Genomic DNA, 23742 nt, shown 5'->3' with positions numbered 1-23742 from the left:
GTATTCCAAATCCAAGGAAAGCAGCCAGACTGCAAGATGGATAAAGTTGGATTTAGTCAGCGAAGGAGACTGCTGCAACAAAATTTGGCTCTTCACCACTTGTTTTGTATGGTCTGTACTTTACAAATTTATTAAAACTAAACTGCTAACCAAGCAGCCTTTGCCATCAACTAGCAAATATGAAAGAAATGTTTCCTCTTTTCACAACCTTGGCACACCCCTAAAGCACTTTAAAATTAGCATCATGCTATTGAAATGAGGTCAGTGCCATACATAATGTACGAAACATGGCGATCAATGTGGACTTAGCAAGACAAAGCTAGACTGACCATACAAGAGATTTTGTTGGTTGAGATGTAAATATTGCCCAGGATATTGCGGACATCTCCCAATCTCTTTGAAATAACACCATGAGATCTTTTCCATCCATCCAAGGTACAACTATTTAATGACTCATCCAAATCAAGCTAGTTCTGACAATTCAACTGTGTCAATGTTACTCTGATGAACATTCAACATCGAATTCTCCCACTTTAAGTAATCCCCACACCCCCGCAACCATGCCTCTTTTCTTCCCTTTCCTAGCCTTTCTCTCGTTTTTTCTCCCCTCCCCCTTTTTTCTCCTTACCTTTGACCCATCCCTCGGTGGATCTGCTCTCCCCTCCTCTCCCGCACCTGCCTATCACTATCTCTTACCTGCATCTACCTATCACCACCTTGCGCACACCCCACCTCCCCTCTTTTGTCCACCTATCACTGCTCTGCTTTTCCCTCTCTCTGTACTGACTCAATGTAACTGCATTGAGTAATGAATTGACCTGTACGATCGGTTTGTAAGACAAGCTTTTCACTGTACCTCGGTACAAGTGACAATAATAAACCAATACCAATACCCTCCTATATATTGGGCTTCCCCTTTTCCTATCTTCAGTCATGAAGAAGGGTCTGACCCGAATCGTTGACCACTGCTTTTCTCCACAGGTACTGCCTGGCCTGCTGAGTTCCTCCAGCATCACAGTGTTTTTCATCTAGATTCCAGCATCTGCAGTCCTTTGTTTCTCAATGTTTACTCTGATGTGTCAGCCCAAATTTTGACTTCAAGTCTCTGGAGATGGTCTGAAATCTCTGACATTCTTGAGTAAAGAATGCAAATCTGTTCAGCTACCGCTGACAACAGCTAACTTTGGGAAAGTGCCATGTACCCTGACTGCAAAATGAGGCATGGAATGACACAGCTCATGGCCCCAATGTAACTCCAAGCAGGCAATAGTACCAAACCATCAGGATAATGAAAGATACGGCTGTACAGTTGGCTTTAATCAGGCAAGGACAGTACTGGTACTGGCACTGCCATGGCCTCTGTAACATCAGCAGCAGCATGAGAGATACTAAGAATCAAAATAATGTTTCTTTTACCGGAGGGCTAATACCAGTGAGAAAGCGGCCAGTGACAAAACCACCAGAACGTGGAGTGAAGTCGTAAGGTTGGAAACAGGGCAACGATTTCCCAGAAGGCATCAGTGGAGGTCGCCGACCTTCCAGTTCAATCTGTCCAAGAAGACACGAGATCTGAAAATGGAAAAAAGTGCCATTTACTCACAGACAGACAGAACTGGTCACCTCACAGAACACAATTTAAAACTATCCACAATATTTCTTGAAAGGGTTATCAGGCAAAATTACTATCATGGGAACCCAGAGAACATGACAGGAAGTACCTTCCAGGGATTTAATCTGGCTTATTATGCTTATTTCTCCTTTCCTACAATTTATTGTCCATAAAGTGTTTTGCAGCAAGAAGAACTAATAGGGCCTCAACATACTAATCTTTTGTTGGCAGTTGCAAGAAGAACCGCGGTCAAAGTCTTCCTCATGAGTCAAATGAGCTGGAGGAGACAGGCTGGCATGCCTGACCACCTGTTCTGCTGCAGTACTCAGCACTGAATCCAGGGCAGAGCATAGATGTCCTGAGCCAAGGGGCAGGGATGGCTGGCATGCACAGCACAATCCCATTATTCGAACGGAGTTACGTTGAAGGTAAGTATTTTTTAAATTTTATTTCATGTTTTTTTTTAATTATTTTCTAGTAGTCTGAGGGGAACTGTCAAAAATCTATTAGGCAAGTCTGAGGGGAGGCAGGACCTCAGAAGCCACGGCCTGAGGCCTTGTCATTGGTCAGGTCATTGAGCACAGGAGTTGAAACGTTAAGATGCAACTGAACACTTCATTGGCGAGACCACACTGAGTCTCCCTGCTGTAGGAAGGATGTCATTAAGCTGGAAAGGGTGCAGAAAAAGTTCATGAGGGTATAACCAGGACTAGAGGGCTTGACTTATAAGGAGAGGCTGGATAGACTGGGACTTTTTTTCCTCCTGGAGCATAGGAGGCTGAGGGGTGACCATGTAGAGGTATATATAATCATAAGGGGCATAAGCAAGGTGAATAGTTACAGTCTTTTTCCCTGGGTAGAGAAGTCTAAAACCACAGGAACATAGAATTAATATGAGAGGGGAAAGATTTAGAAGGGACCAGAGGGCAACCTTTTCCACATGGAGGGTGTATGGATCCAGCTGCCAAAGGAAGCTGTAGAGCCTGGTACATTTAAAAGACATTCAGACAGGTACATGGTTGTGAGGAATATGGGTAAATAGGATGAGCTCGGATAGACACATTGGTCAGTATGGACGAGTTGGGCCGATGGGCCTGTTTCCATGCTTTATGACCCTATAACTCTAGTTTGTCGGTGAGAGGTGGAATCTGAAAAGAGTTCATGGGAACATGGGGGGAATTAAATGGGATTAGTGTGAATAGGTGCCTGATGGTCAGTGCAGACTCAATGGACTGAAGGTTTCCAATGCCTTATGACTATGATTCCATTTATGATTTCCCTTGAAATGATAATCCTTGAATTTTTTTAAAATTATGTACACATATAGACATGGTACAAAACTGCCCAAGTGCTTTGGAACAAAGAAATACCTGCATAGTATTAACAGTCGAGCCCTTTGCACCAGACTGCACCATGAGCTGTAGGTTATTCTCTGGAAACTGTCTGTGAAGACCCAGGGGCATGCACACCTGTCAGTCAAAACAAAACACACAAAAGATATCAGCAAAAGTGGAAATACCATTCAATATCAATCCGAAAGAAGCTTTTTTTTAAATATACTGTGCCATTCAGGTAAAATGAAGAGTAAATGGAAGTGAATGGGTCAACAACTTCTGACATGTAGACTAGTTACAAAGGACCATCTGGTCTCCTTCCAACCTCATTCTAGGTTGATAAATACATTGAAAATGAAATCAAAACAAGTTTATTTATATTTAATGCGCTGATAATATTTCCATTATAGTTTTGTTTCAATAATAATATTGAAAATCAAATTTTGGATTCCAATTATTTAGAGCTAATTATGTGGAAACAATTAAGTATTTAAACTGTCACGGCTGCACTTACTTTGCATACTTGTCAAGACTGATGGCCCCATATTAGAGTCTGATCTGCCATTCAATAAAAACATGACAAATCCATTATCCAGATATCCCCTACTTCACTAAGTTTTCAAAAATCTTTCAATATCAGTTTTGAGTTTACTCAACAACCAAACATCCTTCTGAGGTACAGAATGCCAAAGATTTTCACCCCACTGATTTTTTTTTCTCTTCTTTGCCCTAAATGGCAAACTCTTTATCCTGAGACTACGCCCCCTAGTTCAAGACTCTACAGCAAGGAAATCTCTCTCAACATCTATCCAGTCAATCCCTTTCAGAATCTTAAGTGCTGCATTGAGAACATCTCTCAGTCTTTTCATCTCTAATGTATATAGATCACTCTTACTCTCTCCCCAAATATTATAATGTCTTTGCAGGAGATCAAACTGGTCACCTAAGAGAAAATATCCTGACAGTTACAGACAAAAAGCTCAACACAATTCTCCAACTATCATTTCACCAAAGGCCTGTAGAATTAAAGCAAGACTTCCCTATTTTTGGACTGGACCCCCTTGCAATTTAAGGGCATGCATTTAAGGTGAGAGGGCGTAGGTTCAGAACCAATGTGAGGGGTATGTTTTTTTTTAACTGAGAGAATGGTGGATGCCTGATAGGGTGGTGGAGGCAAACTCATTGAGGGCTTTCAAGAAGGGCTTGGATGGGCACATGAATGAGAGGAAAATAGAGGGATATGGGCATTCTGTAAGGCAGGAGGGAATAGCTATGTCAGCACAACATTGTGGGCCGAAGGGCCTGTTCTGTGCTGTACTGTTTTCTGTTCTATGTAATAAAGGCTAACATTTGCCTTCCTAATTTCTTGTGTTAGCTGCTTGTTTACCTGCTTCCTTTTTTGAAGCAGCACACCAATATCCTCTTTAGACCTACATTTACAAGTTTCCCACAATTAAGAAAATTCTTTATTCTTTCTCACAAAGGTGAATAAGCTCGCATTTTCCATCATTATACTGTATCTTCACCTTCCTGTCCAATTACATTCTCAAAGTATTAAATTTGTCAAACAGGTTTCATTTTTATAAAATCACATTGATTCTGCCTTATCATTTTATGATTTAATAAAAAGAGCATGAGGAAATGGTGGGGAATGAATAGTCTCAGGCAGCAAAAATTAAAAACTACTCCCAAAGAATCAATGATTAGTTATTTGTCTCCTCAGTAGCCAAACCTTGACAACTTCTACAAGAAAAAGAAAACACCACAAAATCACCATTGGTTTCAATCCAGCTGAGGATATTTAAACAGGATGAAAATCTCCTACCTACTGGCTTTTAGGACTCTGGCCACCTATCAGTTGTTTAAGTAACCAACATAATAAATTCCCACAATCTTGTCATAAGGATGGGTGTGATGGGAATTGAATGAAACTCCCTTGTGCAAAAGGAGTGCTATTGTATTTTAATACAAGAAGAGTAGTGCCAGATGATTGGAGGGTGGCAAATGTTGTTCCTTTGTTTAAGAAAGGGAGTAGGGATAACCACGGGAATTACAGACCAGTGGAGTCTTACTTCAGTGGTGGGAAAATTACTGGAGAAGATTCTTAGAGACAGGACTTATGGGCATTTAGAGAAGCACAGGCTGACTAGGGACAGTCAGCATGGCTTTGTGAGGGACAGGTCGTGCCACACGAGCCTGACTGAATTCTTTGATGATGTGACAAAGCACATTGATGAAGGTAGAGCAGTGGATGAGGTGTACTTGGATTTTAGTCAGGCATTTGATAAGGTTCCTCATGGAAGGCTTATTCAGAAAGTCAGGAAACGTGGGATCCAGGGAAACTTGGCTGTGTGGATTCAGAATTGGCTCGCTCATAGAAGACAGAGGGTGGTGGTAGATGGAGCGTATTCTGCCTGGAGGTCGGTGACCAGTGGTGTTCCACAGGAATCTGTTCTGGGACCCCTGCTCTTTGTGATTTTTATAAATGACTTGGGTGAGGATGTGGAAGGGTGGGTTAGTAAGTTTGCTGATGATACAAAGGTTGGTGATGTTGTGGATAGTGTAGAAGGTTGCTGTAGGTTACAGCAGGATATTGATAGAATGCAGAGCAGGGCTGAGAAGTGGCAGATGGAGTTCAACCCAGATAAATGTGAAGTGATACACTTCGGGAGATTGAATTTGAAGGCAGAATACAAGGTTAATGGCAGGACTCTTAGCAGTGTGGAGGAACAGAGGGATCTTGGGGTCCACGTCCATAGATCCATCAAGGTTGCCATGCAGGTCGATAGGGTTGTTAAGGCAGCGTATGGAGTGTTAGCCTTCATTAGTCGGGGTATTGAGTTCAAGAGCCGTGAGGTGATGTTGCAGCTCTATAGAACCCTGGTCAGACCACACTTGGAGTATTGTGTTCAGTTCTGGTCATCTCATTATAGGAAGGATGTGGAAGCTTTAGAGAGGGTGCAGAGGAGACTTACCAGGATGCTGCCTGGATTAGAGAGCATGTCTTACGAGGATAGGTTGAGTGAGCTAGGGCTTTTGTCTTTGGAGAGGAGGAGGATGACTTGATAGAGGTGTACAAAATGATAAGAGGCATAGATTGAGTGGACAGTCAGAGACTTTTTCCGAGGGCAACAATAGCTAACACAAGGGGTCATAATTTTAAGATGATTGGAGGAAGGTACAAGAGGGATGTCAGGGATAATTTTTTTTTAAACACAGAGAGTGGTGGGTGCATGGAACGCACTGCCTGCAGAGGTTGTGGGGGCAGGTACTTTAGGGACATTTAAGAGACTCTTAGATAGACATATGAATGATAGAAAGAATAAGGGGTTATATGGGAGGGAAGGGTTAGATAGACCCTAGAGCAGGATAAAATGTCGGCACAACATTGTGGGCCGAAGGACCTGTATTGTGCTGTAGTGTTTGATGTTCTATGTTCTATGAAACTTCACTCTTTAGAAGCTATCCACCCCATTGCCAAAACTAATACTGAGTGAAAAGCATAGGAAATGTTGCATTCTGGAGCAATCATCACTACTGCCTCCAACAGAACAAACATTTACCAATAACAAAAGAAAAGCACTATTTTTTCCCTCATTTCAGACCTTGTTGATCTGGTTGTTGTACTGATTCACTTCTTCTTTAAATTTCAGATCCACCACATTCATGTCCCTGGGATCTTTACTGAGGTGAGCATTTTGCCATTTATCCTGAGCTTCTTCACACGAAGCAGACTCTGGTAAATTAAAAGCATTTCGGATGGCCTAAAGACAAGATAGACATGCTTGAGTTAAGTTTCTATGTAACAATTAGTGCACATGACATATAGCAATAAATATATAACTTACTTTCTCTCTTACATGCATGCCTTTTGCAGCACAAAAACCTTGGGTATAATTTCCTCACATTGCTACTTCAGATAAAACTCAAAAAGGTCTAGAAAAACAATCATGTTGTGCTATTAATTTCTATGCAACTCGAGTGAAAGTGTATTCTGAATGGAATGAAACACAAAACTGACCATTTCAAGGCATTCTGGAAATTTGACAGACGCTTCCTGGTCTATGCCTGGTACAATTTCAAGGTTAGATATACCTTGTGTTGCCATCCCCCATATTGGTATATTATTGTCACTTGTACCAAGGTACAGTGAAAAGCTCGTCTTACAAACCGATCATACAGGTCAATTCATTAGACAGTGCAGTTACATTGAGTTAGTACAGAGTGCATTGAAGTAGTACAGGTAAAAACAATAACAGTACAGACTAAAGTGTCACAGCTACAGAGAAAAGTGCAGTGCAATAAGGTGCAAGGTAGATCGTGAAGTCATAGTTCATCTCATTGTATAAGGGAACCGTTCAATACTTCTATTAGAACAGGAGAAATTTGTCCCAGGAAGGGACCACTGTCTGTCTTGATGGATCCATATTTCAGAATGCTGTGCAGGCCTGGGACTTCACTGAGTTAAAGTCCCAAACCTGCTATTCCCAGACTGCCCCTGGCTCTAACATATCCCCACCACCCTCATTCAACCAAATGCCCAATTCACCAATGGACCAGACCTTGCAATGCCCAGGAAACCCCCTGCCCCACAATCTCCACCCCCTACACAATATCGGGCATCCAAGCCTCTCCCTCCATTGACCCCCAAATCCTGACACCACTACCCCTGCACCTCTCAAGTGGACTTCATTCTTGGACAGCGTATCTTTCTTCATGCCCTTCACAACTAGTAATAGAGAAAAAGTGTTACACCAGTAGTTTCAGACCCATGACTGAAAGTGTCATTGGCTTACCATAATACAAGCACAAGTGGGGCAACACTTCCTGGAATACTTGTCTGATTTCTTCAGATGTATAGCAAAGGAAATCTTCCTGCCATGTCTGTTGCGTAGCTCTAGAATTTTGACCAGGACCCAGCTAGAGCATTATAATCAGTTTTTGACATCAAACATCCAGAAAGACATTCTTTTGAAGAGGGCAGAGCAAAAAGTCTCAAAATATGAACTGAGGCACGTGGTTAAATTAAGAATTCAAGTTGAAGATGGGTTCTGAGATATGTAGCCACATCATTCTTTCATCTAGCGGTAGTGCTGGCATGGTGAAAATGACAACATTTCCTCTCTTTTCTCACCTTCAGCACAGCAGAATAATAGAACTTGTCTTCTAAGCAACTACTTAACCCACTTCACATTCCAGATCACATGACTTACCCATCAAAATTATCCCTTTACTATGGAATTTGACCTGTGATTATAAATAAACGAAATTTTACCATTGAAAGCATCATGGTCTGGTACAGCAATTAGAATGCTCAGGAACACAAGAATCTGCAGAGAGAGTAGTGGACTCAGCCCAATATGTCAATGGGACATCTGTCCCCACCGTCAGTAGTATCTGCATGAGGCACTGCCTCCAAAAGGCAACATTTATCATCAGAGATCCCCATCAAAGACAAAGACGAGTTTATTGTCACATGCACAAGTACATGTATGCACGGGTGCAATGAAAAACTTGCAAGTGCAGCATCAGATACACAACATTCACAAGAAAAACATGAATTAAACATAAATTATACACATTTTTTTTTACAAGAAAACACAATTAGAACTAAAAAAAAACAAAATCCACTGCAATGCAAAGTGGTCGAAGTGTTGCTATACTGAGGTAGTGATTAGGGTTGTGCAAGTTGGTTCAAAAGCCAAATGGTTGAAGGGAAGTAGCTGGTGGTGTGGGATTTCACGCTTCTGTACCTCCTGCCCAAAAGTAGCTGCGAGAAGGTGATGTGCCCAAATTTCTACAGATGTACTGTTTAAAGTATCCTGACTGGTTGCATCTTGGTCCGGTATGGCAATTCGAATGCACAGGAATGCAAGAAGCTGCAGAGAGTAGTGGACTCAGCTCAATACATCACAGGCACATCCCTCCTCACCATTGAAAGCATCTACATGAGGCGCCGCCTCAAGAAGGCAACATCCATCATTAAAATTTTGTCAAAGTTATTTTGTTAATTATGTTTTACTTGTGAATGTTGCGTATCTGATGCTACATGTCTGTGATGCTGCTACAATTAAGTTTTTCATTGCACCTGTGCATACATGTACTTGTGCACATGACAATAAACTCCACTTTGACTTTTCACTCACCTCATTATGACAATAAACTCTACTTCGATTTTGACCTTGAGCTTATCCACCATTTAGCAACTTGTCCTGTTGGATATGAATAATAGGTTTACCTTGGCTCCACACTGTGCCAATTGTGCAATGATCTTTTGTCGCTTTGCGTTTGCCTTGGGCTTCACTAGAATGTCCTCAACATCTAAATTTTAAAGAAAATTAAAGTTTAGGAAATATCAACATTCATATGATTGAAAGCTTTTGACATAAAATCATTTAAGAGAACATTTTCTGATACTGCAGCAGACTTTAACATTTCCAAAAAAAAACTTTCCACTTGAAATTCTTCACAAAGAGGAACCTATTGCATCCAAAGATGAATCTGTATGTTGTATCCTACTGCATCCTCAGGAAGCCATAAAGCACGAGGTGTAATGGAATTCTTTGGAAGTACATTGGAAACACGTACAATGCATCAAATTACAAAGCAATTTCAATTTAACAAATTAAACTCAATGTTTAACTTCCACACACTTTCATTTACAAGGTTTCACCTGTAGCAAAATTTGGAAAGGAGAAACAAGTGGATGTACAAAAGCTTACATTTCCAGAAGACATTTAATGACTGTGTGACTCTAATAAGATGTTGCATTAAAATTCATTGTGGAAAATAAAAACTCAATATGTAGGAAGTAATCTACTGGTATAGATAAAAGACTGACTGGCTAACAGGAAATAGAGAGCAGGCATATGGAGGCACAAGAGACTACAGATGCTGGAATCTGGAGCAACAAACAATCTGCTGGAAGAACTCAGTGGGTTGAGCAGCATCTGTGGGAGTGGAAGGAATTGCTGACATTTCAAGTCGAACCCCTACAGAGAACAGGCATAAATGAGTGTTTTTCTTATTGGCAACATGTATCGAATAATATGCCACAGGGATCTGTGCTAGAGCGTCAATGTTTTACAATTTATATAAGTAACTTAAATAAGGCACCAAAAGGTATGGTTGCTAAATTTTCTGATGACACAAAGATAGGTAGGAAAGTGTGAAAAGGATGAGAAGAGACAGTAAAAATGATATAAGTGGATTAAGTAAGTGGAAAAAGATCTGGCAAATAGAGGAAAGATTAGATCTGGAGAACTGTGTACAGTACTGGTTGTCTTATTAAAAAACTTAAGAGTGTGTTGGAAGCATTTCAGAGAAGGTTTACTAGATTAATACCTGGAATGGATACCCTGTATCATGAGGAAAGGTTGGACAGGCTGCTAGAGTTCAGAAGAATGAGAGGAGCCTTGATTGAAACTTAGATCCTCAGAGGTCTTGGCAGAATGGCTACAGAGAAAACATTTCCTCTTGTGGGAGAATCTAGAACTAGGGACCACTGTTTAAAAATAAGGGGTTACCTACTTAAGAGATGAGGTGAAGTTATTTCTGGCAAAGGGTTACAAGTCTTTGGAAGTGTAGAGCTGAGGTTACAAATAGATTATCCATGATCTTATTAATTGGCAGAACTGGCCAGAGGGCCTAGTAGCCTTCACCTGTTCCTAATTTGTACATTCATGGCATACAATAATCTTAAAGGAATTCAGGAAATGTTCAAAATCTGATTATAAAGCTTCCAAACATTTGCCTGTCAGCTTATTGACCTTTATCCTTGCTGGTTTCCATCACTTCCCAGTTACCTAATCTACAATTTCTATGAGTTTTGATCCACTTCAATAGCTTCATGTCTGGGACTTTCTCGAATGGCTCCAAGAAATTGAGGTGATGTTTTTCCACCAATATTTTTAAACAGAAGTATACTGCATATTTTATTTAAATAACTATTTTTATTGATCTACTTCCTATATTTGAAGTCCCACCAATCTGACCAAATGTCAATTCTTTCTTTGTGGGATGTTTCCCCTAAGATGTTGAATAGGAGGTCAGTATACATTCAGGAGGATCCAGCTATTGTGTTGGAATTTCTAGAAGGGTACATCCCTTTAAGTATATATGGATGACAAAGCACTTTAATATAAAGATCTAAAAATAACGGTCCATTTGGACCAAAGAATTAAAGAGTACAGTAGGGAGATAGTGTAAGAATTGTACAGCAAATTATCTGTTACCTAAAGTAAATCCCCGGTACAGCTGCAGGTAAGCAGTGAAGAGCCGTGCCAAACAGGTCAATAGTTTTCCACTAGTCTCACCACCATACAGCTCCTGACAGCAGTGGACCAAACCATAGGCTGAACTGCCATAGTGAGCTTTGTCCAGAACACCACACAGCAACTCTCCTTCCAGAATAACAACCTGTCATTAAAAAGAAAACCTGCATAAATATTTCATATCATAGCAATTCAGTAATCACAATGAAGTCATATTCTGCTACATTAGTTATAGCTGTGTGAAAACATGCGTTCATTTAATAAGAAACATCAAGAAAGAACGAACTTGAGTTAACATGTCACTTCAGCATGACTTTAAGAAATGTCCCAAGGTGCTTCACACTGAATTAATTCTTTGCAGTAACTAACAAAGAGGCAAACGCTGTGGGGCAAGTAATTAGCTAACCTTTGATGGGGTTAATCGAGCAAGGAATGCTGACAGCATCACACAAAACTCCCTGCCCCTGAGAAAATCTCACTGGATCTAGGAAGATAGGGTCTTGGCTTAAAGAAGAGCTGTGCTATTGTCCGGCAGCTCAAAGTCAGGGCACTTGTTGGTTGCAGGAAATGAACTAAACCAGTCTGATACAACATGGCAGATTTTGCACAGTAAGAATATTTTCAACAACAGAATTCTGATGCTGGATGACTTGTCTCGTCAAGCATTGTCTTGAATTACACTCGAGTGGAAAGAGCAAGTGGAGATTTATTAAGTGCCTTCCCATAATTTTCAAGTAGAAAAAAATACTTAAAAACTACCCATGAGCTGAATGCCCCTCCCAACAAACAATGTCAAAAGGGCAATGATAAAGTGACTAACTCAAATGGGAGGAAAATTTGTCTTGTAAGACATCTCAAACTGTATTGAAATAGCCAGTGTTTGAAACCTCAAAAGGTCAGTGTGATTTCCGTCAACTTCCTTTTTACAGACTTAAAAGGTTCAAAACTTGCTGATTATGGATCCGGTGCCATTTAGTCTAATTTAATTGGCAATGACTCCTTAGCCTTGCAGTCTGGGGCACGTTGACAGATCAGAAGGGTGAAGCTTTCAGTTCACTCTGCGCTGGGTCTGGCGATAGACCCATATCTTGCTGGGAACCCCCAGGATCAAATTGGGGAGTTGTGGAGAAAATAGGAAAAAAAAGCCTCTTGGATCTTGTATCAGATCAGACCTGGTGCAAGATACAAGACTCCCTTGAGTTCAATGGGGTTTGTGAGGCAAAGACTTAGGAGGCAAAGCGAGAAGCAAGTTCCCTTTTCCAAAATTATTTCACTTTAATTACTTGTGTTATTGTATGTATGTGGATAATTAAAAAGCTAAAAAAAACTTTAGAAGTTATTTTCTTCAATTAAGGTAGTTTGTTTTACATTTCTGAGAGCAATAATAACCCTCAACTTTTTTTTTTACAGATGCCAAAGTTGGGAGCAGGGCTTTGCCGATACTCAAAAGGCATTTTAGGAAAAAGCCCTGCTGTTGGCACTGGAACCCTGGACGCTGAGGGGCACAACGTTGGTTCTCCGCATCAGAGGCAAGCAAGTGCCAGTATGGAGCAACCACAGGAGGGGATCCTGGGCAGCAGCTCTATTTCAGCAAGTTCCACTCAAGGATTCAGAAACAGCTTCTTCCCCTCCGCCATCAGATTTCTGAACGGTCCATGAAACCCACGAACACTACCACATTATTCCTCTTTTGCACTATTTATTTATTTTTGTAACTTATAGTAATTTTTATGCCTTTATGCCTTGTACTGTACTACTTCTGCAAAACAACAAATTTCACGACACGTCAGTAATAATAAACCTGATTCTGATCATAATGCCAAATTAAACTAAAGCTGCCTGCACATGTTCCACATCCCTCCATATTCATCTGCCTGCCTTTTAAATGCCTCTATCATGTCTGCCTCCACCACCACGTGCCACGCACTTCTGGGTAAAAACATCAACATCCAGCACATCACCCTTAAGCCTTCCTCCTCTCACCTTAAAGCTATTCCCTCTAATATTCAACATTTCTACCCTGGGAAAAAGATTCTGACCATCTGCTCTATCTATGCCTCTCATAATTTTATAAACTTCCACCAGGTCTCTCCTCAGTCTCTGAGGCTCCTGTTTGATATCCCCTGAGCCAAAGGAGCTGTGACAACTCTGGATAGACTTTAAATTGATTTAAGGATTGCAAAATCCTGTTGAAACATACCTTGGATTCAGACATCCATTCTGAATCTACGTTTATCACCAAGCGTTGAGCTTCTTTAACCCAAGCCTTCCAACTGATTTTAGATTTTCCCATCAAGTTCAGTGGTGCTTGATCCTTGGGGATTACATTAATCAGCAACGTAGAAACAACCTGAATAGACAGCAATATGTTGAAGTACAGAATGAAAGAAATGGAAATAAACCAGTGACAATTTAAATATTATTACATGGTGTGATAATTACACATCATTTGTTATTTTCAGAGCAAACAATACTATCAGGGCCACTCACCTCCATTATGTTATTTCAGTTCAAGCAGGGTTGCAATGTACATATTTTTTTCCCATTCCAATTTTCTGTTCATTTTCTTAATGTAACTATTATAGCTCAAATAATAATTCAAAGAATAGCAGGCACCATTCCCTTATCTTGATCAAGCAACTATTGCTCATGTACACCTGAACATTCAAAGACAGAGATTTATTGACTGCGGATGGTTTCACAGTCGAGCCCAAACCTGCCCTCATTTAATCCCTACACAGGTGCACTATTCAGTCTGGGCCACAAAATACCTTTCAACATCAAAGAACTCCAATTGTGCTCAACTCCCCCAAATTCCCCTTGTGAAGGGAGGCAGAGGTCAGAAGTAGCACCCAGCATAAACCAGAGACCAGCTAATTCAACATGAAGGAGCAGGAAATCAGAGAACCCTGCTGGGATCACTCTCAACAGCCCAGTCTCTGAGTGACTAGATTTACCCTGAATTTGTTCTTGCATTCTTGCCCTCTTTATGACCATTGCCCTATCAACCTTATAGAGTCATAGTACAGAAACAGGCCCTTTGGCCCACCACGTCCATGCCAATTTTTTTGCCCATCTACTCTAATCCCATCTGCCTGCAGTAGATCCATATCCTTCTATGCCTTGCTTTCTCAAGTGCCTGTCTAAATGTCCCTTAAAAGGTAGTAATTGTATCTGATTCCACCACTTCCTCTGGCAGCGCATTCTTTCTTTTCCATCTTTTTATTGAATTTCAAATTAATATACATAACATAAATGATTATACATATGATGCGAAGAGATTGGGATAACAATAATAACAGTTAATTTATACTCACAAGGAGTAAAATATGTAATCTGGACCTCCCGCTCTCTTGCTAAGTGAACATGATACAAAAAAAAATTGAAAAGAAATTTGATTATATGAAAAGAAAACCGCCAAATCAAAAAAAAAGTTTAATAATAAACAAAAGCAAACCAAAAACTTCAAAAAAAAACTGGACTGATATTTCTTCGGTTAAAAAAAATTATGTCGTTAGCTCCGCTCCTCTGTATTCAAAGGTTATTGAAAGGAATTTGAAAAAGGTCTGCTTATATCATATGGAAATATTGAATAAATGGACTCCAAACTTACTCAAATTTAAGCGAAGGATCAACAATACCACTCCTAATTTTTTCTCAGTTTAAACATGTTATAGTTTGAGAAAACCATTGAAATGTGGTAGGGGGTATAGGGTCCTTCCATTTAAATAGAATGGATCTCTTGGCCACTGGCAGCGCGTTCTACACATCAACCATGCTCTGTGTAAAAACTAAACTTTCCCCTCAGATCCACTTTAAAATGCTTTCCTCTCACCTTAAACCTATGCCCTCTTGTTTGTGATACCCTATTGTGGGAAAAGTTCCTTACTTTCTGCCACCATTTCTGTTCCTCTTATAATTTTATCTAAGGTGGTGTGCAGTTCTGGTCGTCTACCTACAGGAAAGATATCAATAAGCTTGAATGAGTGCAGAGAAAATTTACAAGGATGTTGCCAGGACTCAAGGACCTGAGTTATAGGGAAAGGTTGAATAGGTTAGGACTTTATTCCCTGCAGCACAAGAGAATGAAGGGAGATCTTATGGAGGTATACAAAATTATGAGGGGTATAGATAGGGTGAATGCATGCAGGCTTTCTCCCCTAAGGTTGAGTGAGACTAGAGCTAGAGGACATAGGTTTAGGCTGAAAGGTAAAATAATCAAGGGGAATCTGCAGGGAAACTTCTTCACTCAGAAGGTGGCATGCGTGTGGAACGAGCTGCCAGCAGAAGTGGTAGATGTGAGTTCAATTGTAACTTTTAAGAGGAGTTTGGGTAGGTACTTGGATGGGAGGGGTTTGGAGGGATATGGTTCAGGCGCAGGTAGTTCGGACTAGGCAGAAGATCAGGCCTGTTTCTGTGCTGTAGTACTCTATGACTCTAAATGACAAGGCAATTTTCAGTCTCTGCCATCAGTGCTTTGTGACCGACTTAAACTAACTCCTTTACTATAGTTCTCTTACATTTATCATTTCTGACACCCACTTCTTTTTAACCTAAAACCGCAATCAAAGTGGTGCTCTTTTGTGGGAAGCTGTGAACAAGAAACTATGCCAAACCCACCCTGTTGACATTTTTTCTTGTTCAGAGCAGAAGTGTAAATTGCTGCCAAGTCTTTTCAAGCAGTGCTGAAATACAATAGCTATCAGGGAGCATAAAGTACTGGCTCACAGCAAGAGCACCTCCTTTATTACAAAAACCAATCAGAATCTGTCCACTGCAGCTAGATTAAAGCTCTGCATAGATATCTTTATTAGTCACACATACATCGAAACACACAGTGAAATGAATCTTTTGCATTGTGTGTTCTGGGGCCAGCCCGCAAGTGTCACCAAGCTTCTAGCACCAACACAGCATGTCCACAACTTCTTAACCCATACGTCTTTGGAATGTGGGAGGAAACTGGAGCAAACCCATACAGACACAGGGACAATGTACAAATTCCTTACAGACAGCAGCACTGCTAGTCAGAAAAGTAACCCAGGAAATTCTCCCAATCACTCTCCCTAACTTTGTCAGGGGACAGTGAAAATAGCACGAGGTCAAAAAAAAACGCTTGCGATAAAACACTTGCGATAAATTCAAATGAAAGCAGTCAAGAACATACAGTCTGTCCAGAAATGTAAAACAGGCTCTGGGTTCTAACCAACTCCCTGCTTACTTTTTGCCACACAGTGCTTAAACTAACAAACATTTTTAGAGGAAGAGACTGAGAGGAAGTATTGGAATTAAACAAAATACAAGACATTATTAAGCAAGAGTGTTTAAGAAGGAAGTTCAGTTACTGACAAACCACAATCCAACAGAATGAAAGAACAGATTAAGACCTCAATGGTTTACCCTCATTAGTGTGCAAAGGGAGCTGAAAGGGAGCCAGGAGATTGATGTGGTGCTTTTAGAAGACTACCCACTCCATCACATGTCTCTGCCAGAAACACTGCATCAAGGTCAGTGATATCCTCCAGTTAAACTAAACTGATTTTACCTTTTACTCCCTAAACTCTAAAACAGGTAGTAGTTATAATAATAATAAAAATTTAAAATCCTTTTAATGGTTTCATTGTCAGAACTTGAGGACTGTGAGTAGGGTCAGGAGGTATTACTTGTGCATTAATTAGTTACATAAAAATAAATTATCTTTTATTAGTTTCTGTTTCTGATTGATACTGTTTGATGGCTAATGAAATCACCTGTTTTCCAGTCCAGAGTGGACAAGGTTTGATCACTGCTGGCTGAAGGGTTTTCACACGCCCCCTTTTGTCCGTAAGACCCCGGTAGACAAGTTCCATGTACTGCTCCCGTGTGAAGAAACGATCGCGGATGGTCATGCTGGTACCAGAGACCATGTGATCCTGAATCAAACCCGCCAGAGGCTTCCCGTCCTAGTGGAAAATAATCAAAGAGCGGTTCATATTTCATAACTGCTGAGATTACCACAGGAAGGTCCAAAACACAGAAGAACAAAATCCTCTTAATCCATAGCACAGTGCAAGAAAAGTATTCTGACTAAAGTCAATACCCTAGAGATACCAGGATGAAAATTAATGCTGCAGCCAACGTTCAGAGTAAATAAAACATTCTGATATTGCAGCAAAGGACTTCAGCAGCAGCATGTACAACTAACATAATGAAATGCCCCACAGAAGTGGTGATGAGAGTGCTGGACCCTGAACAAAGGGATGAAGTACAATTCACAAGGGAATACTAGATTCTGGGTTTTGAAGGTAGGATGAAATGAAACAAAGAGGAGGGGTTTAGAGAAGTGATCCCAAGTACAAAGCATCAGTACATGAAGAATCAGCCACCAATGATGGATGGAGAGGTTGCATTGCAACTTGGAATACAAGGATGGGCTGGTCTCAAGACGAGGGTATATAGGCTAAGACCACAGAGTGCGCACACTGAAGGATTTTTAAAGAGGGCAAGGAGGATTTCAAAACCAAGGCACTGCAGGACAGGAAACATGTTGAAGTCAATGAGAACAGGGATGATGGAGAGCCGAACTTAGAGCAGTGCAGATGCAGAAACAGCTGGAGGCCCATGCACTGACAAATCAGAACATTTTTACCACAAAGTAATTAGTAGACGGTTAAGTATGTGACAAATTGCATCCACTCACAAAAAATAGTTCCTCAAAGCTACATCTTTCCAGCATAATTTGGTCAGCAATGAAGAGATGAAAACTGATAAGGGGTCAGAGAAATAATTCCATGGCAATGCATTACCACCTCAAGAAAGACGGGAGGAAAAGCAAGAGAGGAAAACAAAATGTTGTGAAATGTGCCATCAGGTGAGAGTAGGATTGGGTTCAAATGGAGTATGCATCGACTTTCCTCCCCTCCACCACCCTACCTCATATCAGTAGGAAGGACTGAGAATGTACGCTCAGGCCAGATACAGGCGATAGTCTGCATGCCACAATGAGAGTCAGTGCCTTATCGACAAGATGCACACAAAACAATGTCAGGGATGGGAAATTGTATGGCGTCCATTTCCCAAAATGGTAAAGTTTAAGCCTCAAGGAAATCAGAGGATAATTTTCTTAATTTACTGGCTGACAATCAAGTACTTGCCTTGGGAACCAAATACTGTTGGTCAGTGCTAGCGAGCAAATAGGCCTCTGCTCGTCCCAGTTCATTCTGCGGAAAATGAGCGTTCATCTCGTCACCGTCAAAGTCAGCATTGTAGGCCTTGCAGTTCGCATAGTGAAGACGCAGGACCTTCTCTCCAGGCAGGATCCGCGCCCGATGGGCCTGTATGGAAGGCCTGTGCAAAGTGGGTTGGCGGTTCAGCAGCAGAACATCACCATTCTTAACGTGTCGGCACACCTTTTAGAAATAGTACTGTATTAATTCATTGTTCCGTTATTCAACTTATAAAGACACGCAAGAACAGCAGCAGAACTTCTCTGGTCTCTGAGGATTCCATTCCTAGGGAAGCGCTGATGTTCTTGGCCTCACTATTCCACACACTCTACTCAGAAGATGAATATTCCGCCCCATTTGGAACAATCCAGCAGGCCACAATGCCTGTGGACAATTATCCAGACCTTTTCAGATTCCAAAGGACACTTCAGCATTCAACTGCTATGTAATGACCAAGAGGAAAGGCAGGAAACAAAGAGTCACCATTTCTGAGATAGCCTGAGGAAACCAGATATTCTAGATCTTCTCTGTCCTATGGAGCCATAGAATAATACAGCATGGAAACAGGCCCTTTGGCCCAACTTGTCCATGCCAACCAAGGTACCCACCAAGCTAGTCCCAGTTGCCCGAATTTGGCCCACATCCCTCTAAACCTTTCCTATCCATGTACTCATCCAAATGTCTTTCGAATGTTGTTATTGTACCTGCCTCAACCCCTTCCTCTGGCAGCTTATTTCATACATCTCTCATGCATTCTTAGCTGTAATAACTTGATACTGCTCATTCCTTCCATGCTACAAAAATCACACCCTGTATGAAAAAAAGGCTTGATTTTATATAGTGCCTTTCACATCCTTTTCTGAGCTTCTGTAAACCAATCCCAGCCAATGAACACTGGAGTCACTATTGTAACCTGAGAAATGCAGCATTCTCTTCACAAGATCTTGTGAAATGAAATATGATAGTGAGCAGACAATCTGTTTTTTTTTAAAATAGTGTTAATTAAGGAGTAGATACTTTTCAATACCATAGTATTGGTTGCAACCACCAGAAGGGGAAGCCTGATACTCAGTTTAATATCTCATCCAAAAGTCAGCATCTCTGACAGTTGTGCAGAGGAGCACCAAGACTGAGAAATCTCTGGAATCAGATTTAAACCTTGATAACAGCACCATTGACACGGACAGCATTGTAAAGAAGGTGGTGAGACATTACAGAGACAAGAGATTCTGCAGCTGCTGGAATCTGAAGCAACACACACAAAATGCTGGAGGTCAGGTAGCATCTATGGAGGGAAATGAACAGTCGATATTTTGAGTCGAGACCCTTCATCAGAGCTGGAAAGGAAGAGGGCAGAAGCCAGAATAAGAAGGTGGGGGGAGGAGCACAAGGTGGCAGGTGAGAGGGGGAAGGTAGGTGGATGGGGGATGAAAGGGAATAATGTGAGAAGCTGAGAGGGGATAGGTTGGAGGAACAACACCTCATATTCCACCTTGGTAGTTTCCAACCTGATGGCATCAACATCGACTTCTCTAACTTCTGGAACCTACCCCGGCGGCGGGGAGGCCACGTGCAAAGGTGGCGCAGTTTTCCCCTCTGTCTCCACCACCCCCCCACCTTTGTTTTACCTCATTCCTGTGCCCACCCTACCCTCACAACCTGCCCTCACCTCCCTCTCATTCCACACATCCTTCCCTTCATTCCATAGTCTACTGTCCACTCCTACCAGATTCCTCCTCCTTCAGCCCTTTGCCTCTTCCACCTATCACCTCTCAGCTTCTTATATCACTCCCTTTCATACCTCCCCCCCCCCCCACCTCACCTGGAGACTCACCCATCACCTGCCAGCTTGTGCTCCTTCCCCTCCCCCCCACCTTCTTATTCTGGCTTCTGCCCTCTTCCTTTCCAGTCCTGATGAAGGGTCTCGACCCGAAACGTCGACTGTTTATTTCCTTCCATAGATGCTGCCTGATCTGCTGAGTTCCTCCAACATTTTGTGGGTGAAACACTATCGTGCTATTTTTGACACAATCCAGTGGCTTTCTGGGCCATCAAAAAATTCTAATGTCAACATCGTGTGGACAGTTGCTCCTTTATGCCACAGGAATAAAATCAAATATTATTCCACCTACAAACAATCTGCTGGAAGAACTCAGTGGGTCAAGCAGCATCTGTGGGAGGAAAGGAATTGTCAACGTTTGGGGACTCGGGTCCTGATGCAGGGTTTTGACCCAAAACATTGACAATTCTGTTCTTCTTACAGATGCTGCTCGACGCACTGAGTTCTTCTAGCAGATTGTTTGTTGCTCCAGATTCCAGCATTTGCAGTGTCTTGTGTCTCTATTATTCCAGCTACCCTGCTTTCAGTTCCAATGACCTCCACTTACAATTTTCATCCCCAAGTTCTGCTCGCCAGTACTGGGTGTCAGTAGTTGCTTGGCAATGGCCTCTCTCTGGCTTGCATTGCTTGCATTCAGAATAGTGCGGGTTCCATCTTCATTGATGACCATGGAAGCCCCAGGATGTACATTTGGCCCATTTACCACTGCTTGCCTCAGCTCCTGCACATTCCAAGGTGTCACTGGCTGAGGATAAGTCAGTTTTGTAGCAAAGACCTACAAAAACAAAAGGGCAGAAAAAGTAATTTAGACACACACTACTATTAACATCCACCCAGAGCACACCCATGCTGGAAAAATGTGAGTCATCATTGAATGGAACAATTACAAACAGGCTATTTAAAGCAGATTGAACACATTAACTATTTCATGCAGCTCAGTGCAAACCAATTTAAAAGCAGGCTGAATCTTCCTTAAATATCATCTCTCTGAATCCCTCACTGGTAGCATTGCAAGAGAGACTTTGAAAAGCTTCAGTCAGCTGTCCACACTGGCAATAGGAGAGTGGAGATTTCAAGCTGAAATTTGTGTCCGTTAACTCTTGGCATAAAGTGGCTTCAGACACAGCTATTCAGCTGTCTTACAAGGCAGCTGCAAGTCCGACAACAAAAACTTGCCCAGTCTCAGGCATCTACAGGGCCAACTGCCAAACATCAGTAACATTCACTAATGGAACACTCTTCAACTCTACACAGATTACAAAGAAATAAATATATTTTATTTATGCAATCCAGTCAGAAAGCTGTCAATCCGAACTCATGAAACATCTGGCCAAATTCTGCAAATTTAACTTAAAATCTGCTATCACTATAGTTTGGCAAGGCAGCCAAATTGCACACATCACAATTCTATAAACAGGAATGAGATAAAGCACCAATTAATCTCTCTTGGTAATGTTGATTCAGGGATAAATGTTGGAAACCTGGGGAACTTGGTGCCTTGCAACATAAAAGTGCCTAGTTCCAATGGAAGGTCCTCCAGCAGATTGTTATTTGCTCCAGATTCCAGCATCTGCGGTCTCTTGGGTTTCCGACATTAAACTTTAACTCTTTCTCCCCACTGACACTGTCTGAATTGCTGAGTACTTCCAGCATTTGCAGTTTTTCTATACACATAAATTAATAGGACTGCATTAGTAAATAAAAAGGAGCAGACAGTATTGGATGTGTTTTATTTTAATTATAAATCATTCTCAGATTGTCCTCATTGCCACCAGCTGCCCTCAAGATATTGGCTGTGGGCCTTCTGCGACTACAACGGACCACACAATGACAGTGTTCACACAGTCTTTAACAGGGATTAAGTGAAACTTGTATCCAGTGACAATGAAGGAACGGTGATGCATCCAGTTCAGATTGGTGGGCAACTAGTGACCTGCCTTTCCCCTTCTGGGTAGTGGGGCCACAGGTTCAGAAGTTGCTGCCAAAGTTGCCTTGGCAAATTTTGACAATGTATCCTGTAAGATCAAAGCACTGAGGGAGGGATTGGATGTTTATGGAGTCTGGTGCACCGATAAAGAGTCCACTGTCGTCTGGAGGGTGTCAAGCTCATTGAACGTTTCTAGAGCTGAACACCTACAGGCAGGAGGAAACTATTCCATCACACTCTTCATTCATACTTTGTGGGTACTAGAAGGACCATGAGAAGGCAGGAGGTGAATCCTCGCTGCAGAAGACCAAGACTCTGACCCACCCTTGAGACTGCAATATTTATATTAATGCAGTTGCATTTCAGGTTGATGATGAACCCCATAAAGTAGGTAACATAGGAACCAAGAGAGGATAATGCCATGGAATGTCAGAAGAAAGTTATCAAGATCTCCCTTGTTGAAAGTAATAATAGCCTGGGACTTTTGGGGCAAAATTCATCGAGTGTTCATAGAGTTATACAGCACAGAAACCGGCCCTTTGGCCCAACTGGTCCATGCTGACCAAGATGCCCCAACCAAGCCAGTCCCAGGTGCCAGCGTTTGGCCCATAACCTTCTAAACCTTTCCAATCCATGTATCTGTCCAACTGTCTTTTAAAAGTTGGTACTGTACCCACATTAACCACTTCCTCTGGCAGCTCACTCCACATGGATACTGCCATTTGTGTAAAAAAAAGTTGCCTCTCAAGTTCCCGTTAAATCTTTCCCCTCTCACCGTAAATCTATGCCCTGTAGTTCTTGACTCCCTAACTCTGGAAAAAAGACTGTGCACATTGACCCTATCAATGCCCCTCATGATTTATACACCTCTAATAAGATCACCTCTCAGTCTCCTGTGCTCTAAAGGAATAAAGTCCTTGCCTGTCCAACCTCTCCTTATAACTCAGTCCCTCACTCCTGGCAACATTCTTGTAAATCTTTTCTGCATTCCTTCCAGTTTAATAACACCTTTCCTGTAAGCAGGGCGACCAAAACTGAACACAATACTCCACATGCGGCCTAACCAGCATCCTGTACAACTGCAACACAACCTCCCAACTTTTATACTCAATACCCTGACTGATGAAGGCCAGCATGCCAAAAGCCTTCTTCACCACCTTGTCTACCTGTGACTCCACTTTCAGTGAACCATGTATTTGTACTCCAAGGTCCCTCAATTCTACAACATAGAATAGAGGTCCCTCTATACTACCTGCCGTTCACTGTGAAGGTCCTAGCTGAATTTGACTTTCCAAAATGCAACACCTCGAACTTATCCAAATTAAACTCCATTTGCCATTCCTCGGCCCAGTTATTCAGCTGAACAAGATCCCCCCGTAGTTTTTGATAACCTTCTTCATTGTCCACTATACCAGCTACTTTAGCGTCATCTGCAAACTTAGTAACCATGCCTCGTACATTCTCATCCAAATCATTGATATAGACGACAAACAACAGTGGGCTCAGTACGGACCCCAGAGGCACACCACTGGTCACGGCCTCCAGTCTGAGAAACAA

General features: G+C 41.7%; 1 protein-coding gene across 1 annotated transcript in view; it reads right to left on the bottom strand.

The window, feature by feature from the left end:
- Window positions 1–23742, bottom strand: part of polr1a (RNA polymerase I subunit A) — a 119283-nt gene that overhangs the window by 55849 nt on the left and 39692 nt on the right. Inside the window, exons 13-21 of the mRNA XM_052009559.1 lie at window positions 20806–21033; window positions 18347–18601; window positions 16964–17155; window positions 13417–13566; window positions 11178–11361; window positions 9182–9264; window positions 6549–6707; window positions 2980–3078; window positions 1417–1569 (exon numbers count right to left, since the gene is read on the bottom strand). Coding sequence (XP_051865519.1) covers window positions 1417–1569; window positions 2980–3078; window positions 6549–6707; window positions 9182–9264; window positions 11178–11361; window positions 13417–13566; window positions 16964–17155; window positions 18347–18601; window positions 20806–21033 — 1503 coding nt within the window. The remainder of the gene's footprint in view (window positions 1–1416; window positions 1570–2979; window positions 3079–6548; window positions 6708–9181; window positions 9265–11177; window positions 11362–13416; window positions 13567–16963; window positions 17156–18346; window positions 18602–20805; window positions 21034–23742) is intronic.

This window comes from Pristis pectinata, chromosome 2, assembly GCF_009764475.1.
Source record: "Pristis pectinata isolate sPriPec2 chromosome 2, sPriPec2.1.pri, whole genome shotgun sequence".
Lineage (NCBI taxonomy): Eukaryota > Metazoa > Chordata > Chondrichthyes > Rhinopristiformes > Pristidae > Pristis > Pristis pectinata.
Note: the sequence above shows the minus strand (reverse complement) of the source record. Positions and strands in the feature narration are given on the sequence as shown.